General features: G+C 45.9%; 1 protein-coding gene across 1 annotated transcript in view; it reads left to right on the top strand.

The window, feature by feature from the left end:
• The first annotated feature begins 373 nt into the window (after nucleotides 1-373).
• Nucleotides 374-21882, top strand: part of ttc21b (tetratricopeptide repeat domain 21B) — a 53449-nt gene continuing 31940 nt past the window's right edge. Inside the window, exons 1-12 of the mRNA XM_078403788.1 lie at nucleotides 374-544; nucleotides 2498-2627; nucleotides 2737-2847; nucleotides 3248-3414; nucleotides 5116-5238; nucleotides 8961-9118; nucleotides 11813-11897; nucleotides 13495-13593; nucleotides 14610-14802; nucleotides 17163-17260; nucleotides 18707-18907; nucleotides 20377-20506. Of these exons, the coding sequence (XP_078259914.1) occupies nucleotides 518-544; nucleotides 2498-2627; nucleotides 2737-2847; nucleotides 3248-3414; nucleotides 5116-5238; nucleotides 8961-9118; nucleotides 11813-11897; nucleotides 13495-13593; nucleotides 14610-14802; nucleotides 17163-17260; nucleotides 18707-18907; nucleotides 20377-20506 (1522 nt within the window). The 5' untranslated portion in view covers nucleotides 374-517. The remainder of the gene's footprint in view (nucleotides 545-2497; nucleotides 2628-2736; nucleotides 2848-3247; nucleotides 3415-5115; nucleotides 5239-8960; nucleotides 9119-11812; nucleotides 11898-13494; nucleotides 13594-14609; nucleotides 14803-17162; nucleotides 17261-18706; nucleotides 18908-20376; nucleotides 20507-21882) is intronic.

Genomic DNA, 21882 nt, shown 5'->3' with positions numbered 1-21882 from the left:
GACTCCGGGTGAGGGGGTGATTCCGGGTGTAGGGGTTACTCCGGGTATGGGGGTGACTCCGGGTGTAGGGGTGACTCCGGGTGTGGGGGTGACTCCGGGTGAGGGGGTGACTCCGGGTGTGGGGGTGACTCCGGGTGTAGGGGTGACTCCGGGTGCGGGGAGGGGTGACTCCGGGTGCGGGGAGGGGTGACTCCGGGTGCGGATCCGGAGCAGTCGATGAGCGGAGCGGCTCCGACCCACCGACTGATCGATGGTTCGGCGGGCGGCGGTTGCCAGGGAGACGGGCAGCGGTTGCCAGGGAGACGGGCAGCGGCGGCGGCGGAGCAGCTCGAGCTTCAGCCCCGGGCCTCCGTCCGGTCACAGCCCCCCCCCCCCCCCCCCCGTGCCGTTACCCGCCGCCCCGGCGCAGCGCGAGCTTCAGCCCCGGGCCCCGGGCAGTGCAGTCACCGGCCCCCGACCACGACCACAGCCCCAGCCCGGGCCCTGAGACTGGGAGCAACCCCGGGCCGGCGCGGCGATGGCGGAGCAGGACCCGGTCACCCTGGTGAGGGGGGAGAGTGAGGGGTAGATCTGTTGACAAGGCCTGTGAAGGGAGGCGGGGAGAGGGCCGGGGAGACGTGACCCGGGGCCCGGGGTGTGCCAGGTAAAGTGGGGGTGAGGGGACTGTCCCCGGGGGTGAGAGTGGGTGGGGTGACTCTGTGTCCCCGGGGGTGGGAGTGTGGGGGGGTTGGGGGGTTGGGGGGGGGAGGTGGGGTGGGGGTGGGGGTGGGGGGGTGGGGGTGGCTCTGTGGTTCTGTGTCCCCGGGGGTGAATGTGGGGTGGGGGGGGGGGTTGGCTCTGTGTCCCCGGGGGTGAGAGTGTGGGGGGTGGGTTGGGGTGTGTGTGGGGGGGGGGGGGTGGCTCTGTGTCCCCGGGGGTGAGAGTGTGGGGGGTGGGTTGGGGTGTGTGTGGGGGGGGGGGGGTGGCTCTGTGGCTCTGTGTCCCTGGGGGTGAGTGTGGGGGGGGGTGTTGGCTCTGTGTCCCCGGGGGTGAGAGTGTGGGGGGTGGGTGGCTCTGTGGCTCTGTGTCCCCGGGGGTGAGTGTGGGGTGGGGGGTGTGGGGGGGTGGGGGGTTGGCTCTGTGTCCCCGGGGGTGAGAGTGTGGGGGGTGGGTGGCTCTGTGTCCCCGGGGGTGAGAGTGTGGGGGGTGGGTTGGGGTGTGTGTGGGGGGGGGGGGGGGTGGCTCTGTGGCTCTGTGTCCCTGGGGGTGAGTGTGGGGTGGGGTGTGGGGGGGGTGTTGGCTCTGTGTCCCCGGGGGTGAGAGTGTGGGGGGTGGGTGGCTCTGTGTCCCCGGGGGTGAGTGTGGGGTGGGGGGTGTGGGGGGGGGGGGGGGTTGGCTCTGTGTCCCCGGGGGTGAGAGTGTGGGGGGGTTGGGTTGTGTGGGGTGGGGGTGGGGGTTGGGGTGGGGGTGGCTCTGTGGTTCTGTGTCCCCGGGGTGAATGTGGGGTGGGGGGGGGGTTGGCTCTGTGTCCCCGGGGGTGAGAGTGTGGGGGGGTGGGTTGGGGTGTGTGTGGGGGGGGGGGGGGGGTGGCTCTGTGTCCCTGGGGGTGAGTGTGGGGTGGGGTGTGGTGTGGTGTGGGGTGGGGTGTGGGGGGGGGGTTGGCTCTGTGTCCCCGGGGGTGAGAGTGTGGGGGGGGGTGGCTCTGTGTCCCCGGGGGTGGGTGGGGGGTGTGGGGGGGGGGGGTTGGCTCTGTGTCCCCGGGGGTGAGAGTGTGGGGGGTGGGTTGGAGTGTGGGGGGTGGGTTGGGGTGTGGGGGGTGGGTGTGGCTCTGTGTCCCCGGGGGTGAGTGGGGTGTGGGGGGATTGGCTCTGTGTCCCCGGGGGTGAGAGTGTGGGGGGTGGTGGCTCTGTGGCTCTGTGTCCCCGGGGGTGGGTGGGGGGTGGGGTGTGGGGGGGTTGGCTCTGTGTCCCCGGGGGTGAGAGTGTGGGGGGTGGGTTGGGGGTGGCTCTGTGTCCACGGGGTGAGTAGAGCATGGCAGGATCTGTCTCGGGAGAGTGGGGGTTTGGGGGGATTTGTGTCCCCAGGGAGAGTGGGGAGAATCTGTTCCGAGCCCTGAGGTGAGTGGGGGTGGAAAGTAGAGGAGGGACTGTCCAGGGGGAAATTGTGGGGTAGGTAGGGGGAACTGTACTGTCCTTGGGGAGAATTAGTTTGTGGGGGGGGGGGGGGGCAGGGAGAATGGGGGTGGGAGGAACTGTGTCCCAAGCCCTGGGGTGTGTGACGGTGAGCCAAAGGGCCAGTTTCCATGTTGTATCTTTCAATCATTCTTAATGTTGTGCTGTAACATGCTGTTGGTGCAATCAAAGATTATAACAGGCTCTGACCTATGAAGGTAGATTTGTTCATTCAAATGAAAGAAAAATGCTGCCTGAAAAGGATGGGTTATGGAGGAATTGGTGGCTTGTGGAAGATTAGGTAAAGTTGAATTAATTACATTTATGTTACTATTTTGACTTTGCAGGCACTAATAAACTACTACTGCCAAAAAAATTACTTTAATCATATCCAGATTGCTGCAGATGTGGGTCTTAAAAAGTATGGCAATGATGCGGTGTTCCTATTCTTCCGTGCTTATGGGATTCTTATGGAAGGTAATGTAGCGTAGTGAAAATGTCAAATGCACTTTCATAACATTCACAGATTAAATAATAATGAGACAAATTATATAATTCCTAAATTGTCTCTATTTTGTGTATGTAGATCGCATTCAAGAAGCTATCCGTGAGCTTGAGGTTGTTGGGGAGAAGCAAGATGTCTCACTCTGCACCACCATGGCTTTAATCTATGCTCATAAAAAATGTTCAGCTCCAGGTAAGCATATTTTCCAACCAATGCATGCAAGGGAAAAGTGGCACTGCTGGCAGAGCACAGGAACGGGCTCTGTGGCCCACAATGTTTCTGCGGAACGTTGCCTAGCTAAACAGATCTCATCTACTTGTCCATGATCCATATCCCTCTATTCCCTGTACACCCATGTGCCTATCTAAAAGCCTCATAAACACCACTATCGCTTCGTCCTCCACCTCCACCCCATGGCGAGGCGTCCGCTCTGTGTAAAAAAACCTTGTACCGCACATCTCCATTAAACGTTTCCCCTCTCACCATAACGCTATGTGTTGGACATTTCCACCCCAGGGAAAAAGGTTCTGACTGGCTCCCCTATCTAATCTTCTCATAATTTTATACACTAAAAATTTTGCCTTGATAAAAGATCGTGACACCATTCAAGAACTGGATAGCAAACTCAAAGAGAACCGGAAGACTGCAGGGCAGATGGCGTTGTATTTTGCTAGTCTCTTTCTTTGGCATATTGGGCGTCACGACAAAGCTCGTGAATATGTTGACAGAATGATCAAGGTTTCGAGTGGATCACGAAAGGTCGGTAAACTTACTATATATTCTCTATATGTGTATTTTGTTTGATAATTCTTCAATTTAGATACAGGAATTATGATATAGATTTTTCTTTTCATTGATAAAATATTATGACATGATCACACACTAGCACAGCTAGTGCTGATGCCTCATGTTTACAGGCATCAGGGTTTGATCCTGACCTCAGGTGTTTTCTATGTGAAGTTTGCACATTCTCCCTGTGGATTTCTCTGGATGCTCTGGTTTCCAGCCACCCTACAAACATGGCAGCATGTTAATTGGCAACTGTGAAATTACCTTTTATTGTAGGTACAATGCCCTCTATAATGTTTGCGACAAAGACCTATCATTTATTTATTTGCCTTTGTCCTCCACAATTTGAGATTTGTAATAGAAAAAATCACATGTGGTTAAAGTGCACATAGTCAGATTTTAATAAAGGCCATTTTTATACATTTTGGTTTCACCATGTAGAAATTACAGCAGTGTTTATACATAGTCCCCCCATTTCAGGGCACCATAATGTTTGGGACACAGCAATGTCATGTAAATGAAAGTAGTCATGTTTAGTATTTTGTTGCATATCCTTTGCATGCAATGACTGCTTGAAGTCTGCGATTCATGGACATCACCAGTTGCTGGGTGTTTTCTCTGGTGATTCTCTGCCAGACCTGTATCGCAGCCATCTTTAGCCTATGCTTGTTTTGGGGGCTCGTTCCCTTCAGTTTTCTCTTCAGCACTGTAAGTGATGAAAAAATCAAAGGGATGTTGACAGACACGTGTGGGTGAATAAGTTGCAAACCACAGGAAAATGCAAGGACTCTGCAAGGAGCAGAGAGATGTACGGGTGAGATTGAGGACGGACTCTTGGCAGCTGTCAAAGCTGCTGTGGCCATGCAGGGGGCAGTTGTGCTGTGAGAGGCACTCACTGCTGTGGGCCACAACGATGAGCAAGCATCCAGCTCCAAGCTGAATCAGCACCCTGGACCTTGCTGGAAGAAGCAGGGCAAGTGCTGGAGGAACTCAACGGTCAGGCAGCAACTGTGCAAAGAATGGACAGATGACGTTTCGTGCCGGGACCCTGCTTCAGACTGAGATGTTACAGGTCAGGATCAATCTGAAGAGCTCCTGTCCATTCCTTGCACAGATGCTGCCTGACCTGCTAAGTTCCTCCAGCACTGTATTTTGCTGATAATTCCAGCATTTGCAGTTCCTCGTGCCTCTGTTAGAAGCAATGTTTTCCCAGGCATTACACCAGCAAAAGATCTGACTCTTTGTAGACACAAGGAACGGCAGATGCTGGTTTACAGAAAAAGACACAAAATGCTGTAGTGACTCAGCCGGTGAAGCAGCATCTCCGGAGGACATGGATAGATGATGTTTTGGGTCGGTACCCTTCTTCGGAAACTTTGCAGAACACTGCGAAATCTCCTCAAATCACCTATCCATGTTCTCCAGGGATGCTGCCGGACCTACTGAGTTACTCCAGCACTTTGTGCCTTTTTAAAATCTGACCATTTGTGTTGTCAAGATTCTGACTTTCCCATAGCTGGGTGTTTCATGCGTTGGTATTACAAATCAGATCTCTACTCATTATCCTTTACACCCAGATTCCCTCTGAACTGTAATGGTTACAGGATGTTGTCTTGCATATTCCTCCATTTGCCCGCGTAATAATTATTGTTCTATGTACCTTTTTACCAGGGTCTAATCTTGAAAGGATGGATTGATCTAACCAGTGGGAAAGATGCAAATGCTAAAAAGGCCATCAAATACCTTGATGAAGGAATCCAAGATGGAAATGATGTATTTGCCATGATGGGGAAAGTGAGTTTAAAAACTGGGGTTAAGAGATACTAGAGAAATAAAAGAATGAAATTAGAATCATGGAGTCTTACAGCATGGATATAGGCCCTTAGGACCAACTCGACCACACCAACCACGATGCGCCATCTAAGCCAGTCCTTTTTGCCTGCGATAGAGACAAAATGCTGGAATAATGCCGGGTCAGGCAGCATCTCTGGAGAAGATGGATAGGTGATGTTTTGGGTTGGGACTCTTCTCCCAACCTGAAATGTCACCTATCCATGTTCTCTAGAGGCGCTGCCTGACCCACTGAGTTACTCCAGCATTTTATGCCTACCTTTCGTATAAACCAGCATCTGCAATTCCTTTTTATTACATCCTAATTGCCTGTATTTGGCCTAAAGCTTCTAAACCTTTCCTATCCATGTACCTGTCTAAATATCTGTTAAATGTTGTTATTGTACCTGCTTAACTATCTCCTCTAGCAGCCTGTTCTGTATACCCACCACCCTCTGTGAGACAAAATAGCCCCTCAGGTTTCTATTAAATCGTTCCCCTCGCACCTTAAACCTATGTCCTCTGCAGCACAGGAACATTTAGCTCACAATGTCTGTGCCAAACATGATGCCAACTCTTATCTGCCTGCACATAATCGATATCCCTCCATTCCCTGCATATGCATATGCTTACATAAAAATCTCTAAAACGCCACTGTCTTATCTGCCTTTTCACCGCTGGTAGCATGTATCAGGCACGCGCCACTCTGTCTAAAGTTTTCTCCGATACATCTCCTTTAAACTTTGCCCCTCTTATCTAGTAATGTTGCCACTTTGAGGGAATTATGGACTTCTTATGCAAGCCCATTACTCCATATCCCTCCATTCCCTGTACAACCATGTGCCTATCCTAAAGTCTCTTAAATGCCATTATCATATCTGCCTCCACCACCACCCTTGGCAGCATGTTCCAGGCATTTTCTATCCACTCATTTCACCATCCTGCCTACCTCTTCCTGAAGTCCACTGCTATCGTTACAGTTCACTCAGATTCAAAGTGATGTGCATATGTGGAAATTGTATGCTGTACACCCACGTCAAAATAATATGTTAAGAGAACAATGCTAATATCAGCCCCCAGTGAACTCCACCATAAATATAGAGAGAGGTTGAGTAGGCTGGGACTGTATTCATTGGAGTGCAGTAGGATGAGGGGTGATTTTATTGAGGTGTATAAAATCATGAGAGGAATAAATCAGGTAGAGGCACAGTCTCTTGTCCAGAGTAGGTGAATCGAGGACCAGAGGACATCGGTTTAAGGTGAAGTGGAAAAGATTTAATACTAATTGAGGGGTAACTTTTTCACATAAAGGGTGGTGGGTGTATGGAAGAAGCTGCCAGAGGAGGTAGTCGAGGTAGAGACTATTCCAACTTTCAAAAAACAGTTAGACAAGTACATGGATAGGACAGGTTTGGAAGAGTATGGACTCAACACAGGCAGGTGGGACTTGTGTAGCTGGGACATGTTGGCCGGTGTGGGCAAGTTGGGCATTAGGGCCTGTTTCCACACTGTATCATTCTATGACTCTATAATGAAGTTCTGGTACTTCGGCAAGTATCCGTGCTGTTACAGTTCCTTTTATTCCATGGCCTTCCGACTTGATGACAAAATAATTGGCACCAGCATTTGCAGTTATTTTCTTACACAAACTAATTTGGTGCACCTTTACAAATGCCTTTTGGAATTCCAGTTATATCACATTTGTCGCAGCATCTCTTTCCAAACTTCATCAAAAACCATCTCTGTCAGAATCATTAGATGTTTGGAAAATTATGGTCGGGTTGCCTGCAATTTCCTCCCTTCCCTTAGCAACCTTTTACATATCTCATTGATCAAGTAGCTAACCTTTTCAATATCTCTGCTTGAATAATTCATAACCCAAATAATGTAGCCCATTAATTTAATCGGAATGCTTTTCACATTGTTATTGACAGTATGTTCACTGTAAAACATAACAAAACAGTTACATGTAGAAACAAGGAACTGCAGTTGCTGGTTTACAAAAAAAGACAAAATACTGGAATGACTCATGGATCGGGGTGTGGGGGGGTTGGTCCTGACCTGAAAAGTCCCCTATCCATGTTCTCTAGAGAGGTAAAGGAACGGTTAACATCAATTCCTCAAATCAAGTTGCACAATCAATCTCTTTATATCAGGTCGTTCAATTTTCCCTCAACCAAAATGCAACAAAGGAAATCGTTTCCTTTGAAATATCTTTTTTTTCCTTCTTTGTATGCCTTGGTCTCTTTCCCTGTCATAATTCCTTCCTGGAATCATGATTTTTATTGTTCAGTGCATTCAAACAAACTCTTACATTCTTTGGGCTATAATGCTCCTCGTGCCTACTCTTTATAAATCTCCCCGGCGTGGGACAAATAAAGGAATCTATTACTTATCAACAGCCTCTAATTTAATGGAACTAAAGTTGGCTGTGCACCTCCCTGTCCATTTTTGTAACCTGTTTGAGAGTCAACACCAAGTGCACCAAACACAATTGACAAGAAAGATGCAACAAAAAGTAGGACACATATCTATAAACTAAAACTCTCGTTTGTTTGTTTGTTTGTTCCTGAACTACAGCCAAAACGGTGCACGATAGCGCGACAATTTTAGGCCCACCTTACTCACCGTCGTCCCTTTGGTGCTAATGGAAGAAGTTTCATGGAAATTTATTTTATGTTTTTTAAGTTATTCACATTTTTAAGTTTAAATCTATCTCCTAGGGAGGGTGGAGGGAGGGAGGGAGAGGGGAGGAGGGAGGATAAGGGGGGTTGAGGGGGAGGGGAAGGGGAGAGGGGTGGTGGAGGGAGGGGGAGGGGAGGGAGGGGAGGGAGGGGAAGGAGGAGGGAGGGGAAGGAGGAGGGAGTGGGAGGGGGAGGGAGTGGGAGGGGGAGGACGAGGGGGGAGAGGGGGAGGGGGAGAGGGAGAGGGGAGGGGGAGAGGGAGAGGGGAGGGGGAGAGGGAGAGGGGAGGGGGAGAGGGAGAGGGGAGGGGGAGGGAGAGGGGAGGGGGAGAGGGAGAGGGAGAGGGAGAGGGGAGGGGGAAAGGAGAGGTGCTGCACCAATGCAGGAGAGGTTTGGGCCCAACAGGTCCAACTTGGTCTTGTATTACATAAAAATCATTTCCTGTTCTGGGAGTCGATCGATTTCTAATCATCTAAATAATTTAGAATAAGTTGCTGCCTCTTTGGATTTGAGGTTGAAAAAATTCCTGTGCACTGGGTTTATTCATATTGTAAAGTTGTTTTGAAATTACAATTGACATCAATAAGGGATGGCACAGTGATGTAGCTAATGGAGCTGTTGTCTCACAGCTCCAGAGACCCGGGTTCAATCCTGACCTTGGGTGCTTTCTATGTGGAGTTGGGTTTTCTCCGGGTGCTCCGGTTCCCTCCCATAAACCAAAGGCGTGCGAATTTGTAGGTTAATTGGCCTCCATAAATTACCCCGAGTGTGCAGAGAGTGGTGAGAATGTGGGATAACATAGAACTGGTGTGAACGGGTGATCGAAGGTCAGCACGGACTCTGTAGACCAATCGTCGTGTTTTCATGCTGTCTCGAAACTAAGTTCATGATAATATTCAGCTAAAATATCCAGTTATCCACCCTAAAAGTATGAAGCAGTTAAGGTATGGAGTTATTCCATTTGCTTATTTGTGACTTGAGAATATTATTTCTTGTCAATAGGCACAGTACTTTGAGATGCGACAGAACTTCTCAGGGGCTTTGGAAATGGTAAACCAAATAATGGTTAATTTTCCTGGCTTCCTGCCTGCTTTTATAAAGAAGATCGAGCTGCAACTAGCCTTGCAGGATTGGGAACAGACAATTGAGACAGTCCACAGGTAAAGATGTTCAATTAACAGCATCTATCTATATACTAAAACTCTTGTTTGTTTGTTCCTGAACTACAGCTAAAACGGCACATGATACCGCCACAATTTTAGGCCCACCTTACTCACTGTTGTCCCTTTGGTGCTAATGGAAAAAGTTTCATTGAAATCGGTGTTATATTTTTAAAGTTATTCACATTTTTTAATTTAAATTATCTCCTGGGGAGGGAGGGGGAGGAGGGAGGATAAAAGGGGTTGAGGGGGATGGAGTGGGGGAGGAGGGAAGGGGAAGGGGGGTGGAGGGAGAGAGGGAGAGAGGGGAGGGGAGAGGGGGGAGAAGGTGCTGCACCAATGCAGGAGAGGTTTGGTTAGTTTCAAGCAACTACAGATGCTGGAATCTTGAACAGAAAACAAAGTGCTGTAGTATCTCAGTGTTCAGGCAGCGTCTTTGCACAAAATGAGCACTAAGAGCTGGAATGTGAAGAAGAGTCCTGTTAAAGAAAACTTGTGTTAAAGTTTCCTTTAACAGTCCTGACCCAACGCTCCACCTGTCCATTCCCTCCACAGATGGGTAGGAAGGAACTGCAGATGCTGGTTTAAACCGAAGATAGACACAAAAAGTTGGAGTAACTCAGAGGGACGGGCAGCATCTCTGGAGAGAAGGAACGGTATACGTTTCGGGTTGAGACCCAGTCTGAAGAAGGGTCTCGACCCGAAACGTCACCCATTCCTTTTCCCCAGAGATGCTGCCAGTCCCGCTGAGTTACTCCAACTTTTTGTGTCTATCTTCGGTTTAAACCAGCACTTTGTGTTTTGTTCTGTTGAATGTTATCTGTGCATGATTATGGTTGCAGTTATAATCGTCCAGAAAGTAGCCTATGTATAACCAACAGAGAATCTTAGACTACAGTTGTACTGCAGTTGTCATTTCCAGTTCAGAGTAAGTGCAATATGATAATAAGTTCTTTGCATGCATCTAGTGCAGCCTAGGGTCATACAACGTGGAAACAGGCCTTTCGGCCCAACTTGCCCAACATGGCCCACACTGGCCAACATGTCCCAGCTACACTAGTCCTGCCTGCGTTTGGCCCATATCCCTCTAAATGTAATGTGGATAAATGTGAGGTTATCCACTTTGGTGGCAAGAATAGGAAAGTAGATTATTATCTGAATGGTGTCAGATTAGGAAAAGGGGAGGTGCAATGAGACCTGGATGTTCTTGTACATCAGTCACTGAAAGTAAGCATGCGGGTACAGCAGGCAGTGAAGAAAGCTAATGGCATGTTGGCCTTCATTGCGAGAGGATTTGAGTTTTGGAGCAAAGAGGTCCTACTGCAGTTGTACAGGGCCCTGGTGAGATCACACCTGGAGTATTGTGTGCAGTTTTGTTCTCTTAATTTGAGGAAGGATGTTCTTGCTATTGAGGGAGTACAGCGTTAGGTTCACCAGGTTAATTCCCGGGATGGCGGGACTGACATATAATAATAATAATAATAATGCATTACATTTATATAGCGCTTTTCAAACACTCAAAGACGCTTTACAGGGATTACTAGAACATAGAGAAGAAAATAAATAGATAAATAAGTAAACGAACAGAAAAAGGAGACAGAAGGTGAGGTGACGGTCAGTGGTTGAAGGCAGTGCTGAACAGGTGAGACTTCAGTGATGTTTTGAATGTGGTGAGTGAGGAGGAGTCTCTGACGGTTTGGGGTAGTGAGTTCCAGAGGGTGGGAGCAGCAATGGAGAAAGCCCTGTCCCCCCAGGATCTGAGTTTGGTCCGGATGGGGGGGGACAGGAGGTTGGCAGAATGATGAAAGAATGGATATGATGAAAGAATGGATATGATGAATATGATGAAAGAATGGATCGACTGGGCTTGCATTCACTGGAATTTAGAAGAATGAGAGGGGATCTTATAGAAACATATAAACCTTAAAGGATTGGAATTTAAGAGAGTTAGGTAGAGTTCTAGGGGCTAGTAGAATCAAGGGATATGGGGAGAAGGCAGGCACAGGTTACTGTTTGTGGATGATCAGCCATGATCACAATGAATGGCGGTGCTGGCTCGAAGGGCCAAATGGCCTCCTCCTGCACTTATTTTCTATGTTTCTATGACAGGCTAGATGCAGAAAAAATGTTCCCGGTGTTGGGGGAGTCCAGAACCAGGGGTCACAGTTTGTGAATAAGGGTAAGGCCATTTAGGACTGAGATGAGGAAAAATGTTTTCACCCGGAGAGTTGTGAATCTGTGGAATTCTCTGCCACAGAAGGCAGTGGAGGCCAATTCAGGCCATCAAATTCGGAATTTCAAGATACTGGAAACCGTTCTTAGTTGGTTTGTCAATGGCTTCTCCTTTACAGTAGGAGCAGGAGTAGAATCCTTTGCTGGTGATTTTGTTGTACCCACAAGTTTAGAGAACAAAAATATAAATAAAATTAATTGAATTGCAAAATGCATGTGGGAAAGCTGCAGGAAATTTTGATCTCCATCTTCATTAAAAACAGATGTGTTGTGAATCTGATTGCTTATGCATATAGGCTGTTTCTAAAATAGGCTGCTTTCACTCCATCGATGAACTGTAAATGTAATATCTCTGTATGTGAAGTTTAGCGTGAAATATTTCTCTAAAATTTGGAGAAATTAGGACTTTAAGATTCAATTTGTTAAATTGTAATTTAAAATGTATTCTGAAATCTATTGCAGAGTGTTGGAAAAGGAGAGTAATAATTTTGAAGCACTAAAGGTGTTGGCTGTCCATTTATTGTGCAGAGAGGGAAATATTAAAGAGGTAAGAAAGATAATAATTAATCATACCTGCACTGATCATCTCATCTCTGGCTACTAGTACAAATTGCTGTGTTTTTATTAAGTCTATTCACATTTCTCATCCGTGACAAAATGCGAAGTAATTTGGTTTCCCGGCCTCTTTCAACAAAGCTTACATTAATGTTTTAAACCCAGTTTTTGCTGTATAAAATATTTATGTTTGTTGGAAACATTTTTCTCCCACTGGATAAGAATGTTGGTCTTGAATTTTGTGAATTGAATGCATTATTATGCAGATACCCGACATGCATGTCGTGCATCAATTCCAAAGTAAGAATCCATAATATCAATTGTTCGAAGGCTCTCCACCGGGTGGCGCCGTCAGTGATGGCAGCCTCGCCAACGGTCTGTCTGTCTTTTCGTCTTTTTTGTTATTTTTAGTGTGTTTTAAAAAGTTTGTGTTAATGTTCTTTGGTTTGTTTTATGTGGGAGGAGGGGGAGGGGTCGAGGGAATTTTTTTCTCAATCTCTTACCTTGCCGGAGATGCGATTGTTTTCCGGATCGTATCTCCGGTCGCTCTGCGGCCTAACATCATGGAGCTGGAGGCCTTGCACGAGACTGACTTTGAGCCCCACCACAGGGCCGTGGATGTGCCATTGGAGCCTGCCATCCCTTGCCTGGGATGGCCGCTCCAACCGCGGCCTGCGGATTTCACCAACGAGGAGCTCGCAGTCTTGGGCAGAGACTGATGTCGGGAAGTTCCAAAGTTGAAGGAGGTTCGGCCAGCCCCGACCCGGGGTCCGTTCGCCCGTTGCGGGGAGCTGAGATTCCTCCTGATGCTGGAGCTTGGTCTCCCCGACGCGGAGGGTCTGACCGTCGGCCATGGGAGCCAAGATCGTCCCGTCGACAGAAGACTCGAGGCCCCTGACCTCGAGAACAAAGAAGGGATGAGATTGAACTTTTTTTTTCCGCCTTCCATCACAGTGAGGAATGTGGAGGAGTCAGTGTGGTGGATGTTTGTTAAAATGTATTTTGTGTGTTTTGGTGCTTTTTATTGATATGACTCTGGCAAATCAAATTCCTCGCATGTTGCAAAACATACTTGGCTAATAAAGTATGATTATGATTATGAGATTTGAATTTAACTGTACCTTATGCGATGGCGCAGTAGTGCAACTGGTAGAGCCGCTGTCTCACAGCGCCAGTGACACAGGCTCGATCCTGACATTGGTTGCTGTCTGTGTGGAGTTTGCACATTCTCTGTGACTGTGGGTTTCCTCCGAGTGCTTTGGTTTCCTCCCACATCCCAAAGACTTGCGGGTTTGTAGGTTAATTTGCCTCTGTAAATTGCCCCTAGTGTGTACGGAGTAAATGACAAAGTGGGTTAACAGAACTAGTGTGAACGGGTGATCGATGGTTGGCGTGGTCTCAGTGGTCCAAAAGGCCTGTTTCCATGCTGTATCTCTAAACTAAACCAAACATTGCCAATTTTTTTTATGGCGCTTGAGCAGAATGGTAAATTTCAAGTATGTTGAAGAGTGTGTTAGCACAGATTTTCCCAGGTTTTGCAATTCAGACGTCTATGGATAACACTTCATATTTGTTATGATCTTTTCCAGGCTGGCAATAGACTTGGTGATCTGATCAGTATACTGGATCGCCTTGAACCTCACAATCCTTCTGTTTTCTTCAAGGTGGCGTTGGTTTTCAGCAGAATGGTTAGCATATTAATATATTTGTTTTGAGATTTCTTTCCCCAAACGTTTGAATTTTTGAGTGAATAGATAAGCTTTAAAAACCCCAGGGAATGACAGAAACACTTAAAAGTTACTTTGGAAATTGACATGCAGCCAAAAAAAAGTTGTCCTGAATTTAAACAGTACAGGTCCACCACCGATTTTCTGGCAACTAGTGTCCGGCACGTCCTTTAATCTGGACAAAATCACAAGAATGCACTTGCAATCCACCTGGAATTCCCTCAAAATTGTGGCGCCTCGGCCAGGTGAGGCGGATGATCTCGACCTCATCGGGACTTCTGCACTGATCAGCAGGTCGAATTTGTTCCCTGCGGCCAGGGCTCTTAATTTCTAGACCGGCCATAGCTGGCAGATCCATTTCCATAGCCGACTTCCAATGCTAACTTTGCGGGCAATCTTGGCCTCCCAGCAAAACGGACAGTCCAGAAAGGCTCTGGAACTATGGGTGCCGGAAAATCAGTGGTGGATCTGTCTTGGGCAAAAAACTGTTTCCATCTGAATTCCCGCAGTATTCAGATACCATGGGCTATTAAGAACACAGCTGCTAATTTAACGAAGGGAGGCCTTTGTAAATGACAAGCAGTGGCTTCTATTGACATTGTGCCAAGGTACCCTATTAAACAAAGTGACATGCAATCTTTAGTTATTGCTTTTGAAATGACCTTTATTTTTGAAAATCCTACAGGGAAAAATTAACTTATTTGCAAGTCTGAAACTCTCTAGCCCCCTAACCCACATTCCCCCACTGACACAATTGTTTTTATAAAGTAATTTTATTTTACGCGAGGTGTCTTAGCAATGCAACTATTGTATTATAACAGAACTACTTGTATTAAATATGGACTGCGTGGTCAATAATGTAGTGCATAACATGGTTTGCTAAAATAACATGTCCACCCGAGAAAATACGAAACTAATATGTGAATTACTAGAATTAATTAAGTTTGACATTTGTTCATCAAATTACGTTAATATAGTGTGGACGAAACCAGATCATCCTTCAACAGACGTACACCTTGGTTGAAAGAGCGTTCAGCATGTCCTCGGATAATGCGGAGATTGCAAATGAGCTTGGCTATCAGATGATATTACAAGGAAAAATGAAAGAAGCAGTGAGATGGTACAAAACGGCAATGTCACTGGATGAAACTAGTATCCCTGCAGTAACAGGTATGATTCTTTTCACCTGCATTTTTTGTGAAATCACCTTTTTTGCCTGTGTGAGATTATGCTTGGGGAAAGTGAAGACGTAGACCCTTGTACAGGACAGCACAGGAACAGGCCAGGCCCTTTGGCCCATTGTGTCCATGCCAAACATGAAGCCAAGTTTAACTAATCCCATCTACCAGCACGTGATCCATATTCCTCCATTCGCTGCATATTCATGTGCCTATCTAAAAGCCTCTCAAATGTCTCTATAGTATCTGCCTCCACCACCACCCCAGGCAGCATGTTCTATGGCACACACCACTCTTTTTCAAAACATCTCCTTTAAACTTTCCCCTCGTACCATGCACTCTTTTGACCCTGGGAAAAAGGTCCTGACTGTCTACCCTATCTGCTTCTTCGGTCTGTCCGGAGCCTCTGACATTGCAGAGAAAATAATCAACTACATGTAAAAGACATTTGAACGGGAACATGGATTGGAAAGACTTAGAGAGATATGGTCCAAACGCGGGCAAGTGGGAGTACTGTAGATGGGGCATCCAGGTTGGCATGGTCGTGTTGGGTGAAGGGCCAGTTTCCGTACTGTAAGATTATGACTATTTATTGGCTCCTGTGGTACATTGATGGCTCTTCATCTGATCCGCCAAACGATAATGAGAGGAGATTTCAAATTCCATGGTAGGCACAAAATGCTAGAGTAACTCAGCGGGTCAGGCAATATCTCGGGAGAGAAGGAATGGGTGATGTTTCGGGTCGAGACCCGTCTTCAGACTGATGTCAGGGGAGGGGGCGGGACAAAGATAGAATGAGGACCAGTGGGGATAGGATAGAGTCGAGGTAGGTGGAAATTAATTTGGTGGGACATGAACAGGCAGAAACAATGGGTCTGCCAGGCCAGTTCTGTTTGTGGATTTTGGGGAAAAGATAAAATTGGGCCGTGCGGGGTCAGGGAACGATAAGGTTGGAGGCTTTAGGGGGCAGAGAGCCAAAGTGATGAAATCTGTAATGGTGTTTTGAGATTAAGGCCTGGTGCTCGTCTGTGGGATCATGGTCCAATGATAAGTAGGAGGAGATGGCTGAGAGTTGTTGCCTGGCCTCAGTCCAGTAGAGGTCAGCACGCCAGACTACCACGGCAGGTTTGATTATCAAGTCGGGGTTGCTGCAGAGTGAGCGGAGAGCTGTACGTTCAGGAGGGGAGATATTCGAGTAAGTCAGGGGAGTGGAAACTTTGAGGCGGTTGATGTGTCAGGGGAGTGGAAAATTTGAATCCTCTGTGATTCCTTTCAAATTCCATGCCTTGTTTATGTTAGGATGTCTTTTGTATCTGCAGTGACATATTTCTAAGTATCTTATTAATAATTTTAGTGAGAATCTTTCATAAACTACTTAAAATCTTATTGAAACATATAAGATAATTAGGGGATTGGACACATTAGAGGCAGGAAACATGTTCCCAATGTTGGGGGAGTCCAGAACAAGGGGCCACAGTTTAAGAATAAGGGGTAGGCCATTTAGAACGGAGATGAGGAAGAACTTTTTCAGTCAGAGAGTGGTGAAGGTGTGGAATTCTCTGCCTCAGAAGGCAGTGGAGGCCAGTTCGTTGGATGCTTTCAAGAGAGAGCTGGATAGAGCTCTTAAGGATAGCGGAGTGAGGGGGTATGGGGAGAAGGCAGGAACGGGGTACTGATTGAGAGTGATCAGCCATGATCGCATTGAATGGCGGTGCTGGCTCGAAGGGCTGAATGGCCTACTCCTGCACCTATTGTCTATTGTCTATTGTCTAAAATGGTTTTGCCATTCAAGCATCTGCTCACTAATTCCATTGCTATATTTTGATTAATGTTTGCTCAGGCATAACTAAAGCCCTTTCTTTTAATTCAGTGACCCATGCATATGCCTAGGTGTGGCACAGTAAGGTAGAGTTGCTGCCTTACACATGGGTTTGAACGTGATCTTGGGTGCTGTCTACGGAGTTTGTGCGTTCTTCCTGTAACTGCGTGGGTTTTCTCCGGGTGCTCTGGTTTCCTCCCACACTTCAAAGATGTACAGAATTGAAAGGTTTATTGGCGTCAATAATCTGTAAATTGTCCGTATTGTAGGATAGTGCTTATGGGTAAGTGATGGTTGGTCAGCGCGGACCCGGTGGGCTGAAGGGCCTGTGTCCGCACTCTATCTCTAACGTCTAATTCAACACTGATCTTCTAAAATGATATATTTAGTGACAGATACACAGCAGGGTGATGAGACGTTAGTCTAATTTACCACCATCCAAATGATCACCTAAAAGTTTTTTGGGATACTTGTAAATGGGAAATCCTTTATTTGACTAGAAGATTATTTTTCATTGCTTGTTGCAATTGCAGGCATTATAAGATGCCAACTAATCGAAGGACAGCTAGAAGATGCAGAGCAACAACTGGACTTTCTTAATGAAATTCAACAATCTATTGGAAAATCTGCAGTAAGGGTGTTTTTGATTTTGTTTCTTTTAATTTCAAATATTAAGACATATGCATTTCTGCATGCTACTGTTACCAAGAGGAATAACCGAACATCTAAAACTAAATCTACAAATTTCTATATATTCTGATCACTAGTAATTCATGAGAAAGGTTTTGAAAGATAGGAAAGGAGTTTGAAAGGAAGCAAAGGGGTTAGAAATTTACATGAACTTCAAATCAAACCCATCTCCATCGTAGTTATAGAGCTGTATAAATACAGATGCAGGGCTTTTGGCACATCTAGTTTATGCTAACCAAGTTGGCATATTGGGCTTGTCCCATTTGCCTGCATTTGACCCTATCCCCCAATCCCTTCCTTTCCATATCTGTCCATACATTTTAAAAAACGACACAGTGCTGGAGTATCTCAGGGGGTCAGGCAGCATCCCTGCAGAACATCAATAGGTGACGTTTTGGGTCAAGTCCTTCAGACTGAATGTGAGGGGGGGGAGGAAAAGGGAGATAGGACAAAGCGTGTCAGGTAATAGGTCAAAGCAGGTGACGGGGGGGGGGGGGGGGTGGGGGTTATAATAGGCAGATGGTTGGAGAAAAAGCAAGAGGTAAGAAAGAAAGATGTGAGATAGGTTTGAAGAGTTGCAGATTGTAAAGCCAAGGGTGGAAAGTGGCAGGGGACAAATAAGTGGGAGTTCATGTGCGGCACAGGGGAGGGAAGGGAGGGGGGGGGGGGATGAGATGGGGGGAGGGTTTCAGTGGCACAGCAGTAGAATTGCTGCCTTATAGCACCAGAGACCTGGGTTCAATCCTGACTGTGGATGCTGTCTGTGCGGAGTTTGGACGTTGTCCCTGTGACTGCATGGGTTTTCTCCGGGTGCTCTGGTTTCCTCCCACATTCCAAAGACGTGCGGGTTTGTAGGTTAAAATTGTTCCCAGTATGTAGGATAAAACTTGTATGGGTGGTTGGTGATCAGTGCGGACTTGGTGGGCCCAGGGGTTGTTTCCATGCTGTATCTATACTGAAGAACGCTGTAGGAAGGAACAGCAAATGCTGGTTTACACCAAAGATAGACACAAAGTGCTGGAGTAACTCAGCAGGTCAGGCAGCATCACTGGGGCAAAAGAATAGGTGACCGACATTTCGAGTCGAGACCCTCCTCTGGGTCATTCTGAGTCACTCTGAGTCTGTCTCAGTCAGAGTCTGAAGAAGGAACTCGAGCCGAAATGTCCGTCACCTATTCCTTTTCTCCAGAGATGCTGCCTGACCCACTGAGTTAATCCAGCACTTTGTGTCTATCTATTTAATAAGTTGATGGGTGGGGACTGGCTTCATGCTAGGTAGCTCATGTCCCCCTTCATAAAAGTGTGCACCGTTAATAATTGATTGGAAATCCTGGCTTCTGGAAGTAATTTTCTGCTTAAACATTAAACCAATCTTTTTTTCTTCCCAGGAATTGTCGTACTTGTGTGCGGTTTTGGCAGTGAAAAAGCACAAAAGACAAGATGAAGTTATTAATTTGTTGAACGATGCTGTTGACGCCCACTTTTCTTCACTGCAAGGCCTACCACTTGGAATTCACTACTATGAAAAATTAAATCCTGACTTTTTAGTAGAAATAATTCGTGAATACCTCGCCTTCTGTCCCACACAGGTAAAAACCTTAAATTAACATTCACAGAAATATGCTTGGAAGCAAAACAAACTTCATTTTTGTGGGAAAGGAAAAACACAAACAGTCAAAATGTCAAAACAAGGAACTGCAGATGGTCGTTTACTAAGGAAAGGCTCAAACTGTTTAGGGACAGTACGGGTGGCGCAGTAGTAGTGCTGCTGCCTGACAGTGGCAGAGACCCGGGTTCGATCCTGACTACGGATGCTGTCTGTACAGAGTTTGTACGTGGTCCCTGTGACCGTGTGGGTTTTCTCCGGGTGCTCCGGTTTCCTTCCACACTCCAAAGACATACAGGTTTATAAGTTAATTGGCTTCAGTAAAAATTATAAATTGTCGCTAGTGCTTGTGTATAGGGTGATTGCTGATCAGCGTGGACTCGTCGGGCTGAAGGGCCTGTTTCCACACTGTATCTCTAAACTAAAAACTAATCTAATGATTAAACAATTAGTACAAATGCTTTTACTAGTGAAAGTATCAGTTATTTAAACTTATTTTTGTGTTTAAAAAGATAGTTATTAACAAAGATGCAAGGCCTTGGGAAACTACAGCAGTTCTACTTTGTATTGTTGCAGCAGTTGGAAACTGGGGCAGTCTGCATAACAATAATCGCCAGAAAGAATGTGCTTTAATCCTCCTTTCATATCTGGATACCTAAACATAAACACACAAACATAGGCTAGAATAAATGAATCTTACTCATGTAAAAGCAAAATACTATATACTTTGGAAATTTCAGCAAAGAACAGAAAATGGTGGTAATAGTCATCAAGTAGCAGAAGTATGGCAGCAAGTTTTAGTGTGATAAACTTTCAAAGGATTTAAAATATATTTGATTTGTTGATTCTTTCCAACATTAGTTACTTTTAGGACGGACTTTCCACGTGTAAAGTCACTGTTTTTTTTGTGACGGTAGTGCATACTGGCACCTCTAATGTGACATATATGTTCATTAATTGTGCTTAGCTTATGGAGAATGTAAATGAATGAATTGGAACATTTATTTGTTAATAATTGGAGTTGTAGTATCATTATTTTATGCTTAAGTATCCTCAATGTTGCGTGTATTGATTGGAAAAATATATTGATAAGTGTAGCTTAAGTTTTGATTGATAAGTGTACCGGCTCCTTATTGTCTACAGAAAGAGCACTGTATAAATTTAATTGAAAGGCTGGAGTAGTGGGTCAGTGGAGAGGATGTGGAAAATTGTTATTTTTCTAACTTATTCCTGCTGAGTTGTACAGTTATTAGATCTAATTCTTTAAAACCAAAAGTTTTAAAAATCTGTTGAGCAACTCTGAAGACATAAACCCTGCATATTTTTTTTAAGTAATCACAGTAGTTCTTTAAATGTCTTGCTTTGAAATTGTTCGATATATTTCAGTGAAAAACAATGTAAACTTGATATACTCAGGTTGTCTTTAGTCGTGATGGTCTCATCTTCTTTCAGCCTGCATCTCCTGGCCAACCTCTCTCTCCATTGCTGAAACAATGTGCATCCGTGCTGGAGACTATCGTGAAGACAGTGCCAGGACTACTGGAGGCTGCCTTTTTAATGGCCAGGGTTAAGTACTTGGCAGGTATTTCATGATGTTGAACATACTTTATTGTCACATGTAGCTATGTACCTCGGTACTGCAAAATTGTTTGTTTTGCATACAATCCAGTAAAATCATACTATAGATAAGCACAATCACGGATAAGTACAAAAGTGCAATGATTGTAGTGTAAAAGTAGATTTCACCGAGGGTACACAAAGAAAGAGTTGCCATGGTTCTGGCGCCCACAAAGTTTCAAATTTTTTAAGAGTACAGTCATATCTTGGCCTTAAAGGCTCGTTGTCCTGGTAGCACCGATCCTCTCCTCTGTCCGCCGGCATCTTGAAAACGGCCTTTATCCAGCGTCTGTCACTGACTCCCTTCACCCTCCTCCCCAGTTCCCAGTCTTCGGGGTCAGGCTGGAGACAAGCCACAGACGACTCCAGCGAGTTCCTGGTTCCAAAGCGCGCGAGCCAGGCCTGCTGTTGAGATATGGTCGCGGCTCACCGGGAACCTGCTTCTGCAGAGGTGTGGAAAACGTGGGGGCTCTTTTAATACTGCAACTATTCTTCTCTCTGTTTTAGGAGGGGAGAGATAAATACTATGTATTGTAAATTCATTCTGATATCTTTAGCCTACCATGATCTGCAGAAAAAAACTAGAAACAAGGAACTGCGGTTGCTGGTTTACCAAGGAAAGACACAAAATGCTTGAGTAACTCAGTGGGTCAGGCAACATCCAGGGAGAACATGGATAGGTGACGCTTTGGGTCGGAACCCATCTTCTGACATCAGTCTGACAAAGGGTCCCAGTCTAAAACATGACCTATCCATGTTCTCCAGGGATGCTGCCTAACCAGAAAAATGAAACTGTTTGCTTAAACTTCAGGAATCAAGAGTGTTTTATTGTCGTATGTCCCAGATAGAACAATGAAATTCTTACTTGCTGCAGCACAGAATATGTAAACATAGTGCACTGTAAACAATATGATAAATGAGAGAAAAAAAAGTTCAATGTGTATATATACACGCATACTCACAAGTACTCAAACACACACACACATATATATATATATATATATATATATATATATATATATATACACAAACACATACACACATACTCAAAAAACAAACAGTAGTAGTGCAATAATAATAATAATAATAGTCTAATGTAGTTCAGAGCTTATTTGAGGTTGTCGTGTTTAATAGCCTGATAACATGATGAAAAAAAACTTCCTCGTGAAAGAAACATCTTCAGACTTTACTTTTAGACTTTAGAGATACAGTGCGGAAACAGGCCCTTCGGCCCACCGTATCTGTGCCGACCAGCGATCACTATCCTACACACTAGGGACAATTTACGATTTTACCAAAGCCAATGGGAGGAAACTGAAGCACCTGCAGAATACCCACGCA

The sequence above is a fragment of the Rhinoraja longicauda genome, chromosome 8 (genome assembly GCF_053455715.1).
Source record: "Rhinoraja longicauda isolate Sanriku21f chromosome 8, sRhiLon1.1, whole genome shotgun sequence".
Taxonomy (NCBI): Eukaryota; Metazoa; Chordata; class Chondrichthyes; order Rajiformes; family Arhynchobatidae; genus Rhinoraja; species Rhinoraja longicauda.
The sequence above is the reverse complement of the archived record's forward strand: the minus strand, read 5'-3'. Positions and strand labels throughout refer to the sequence as shown.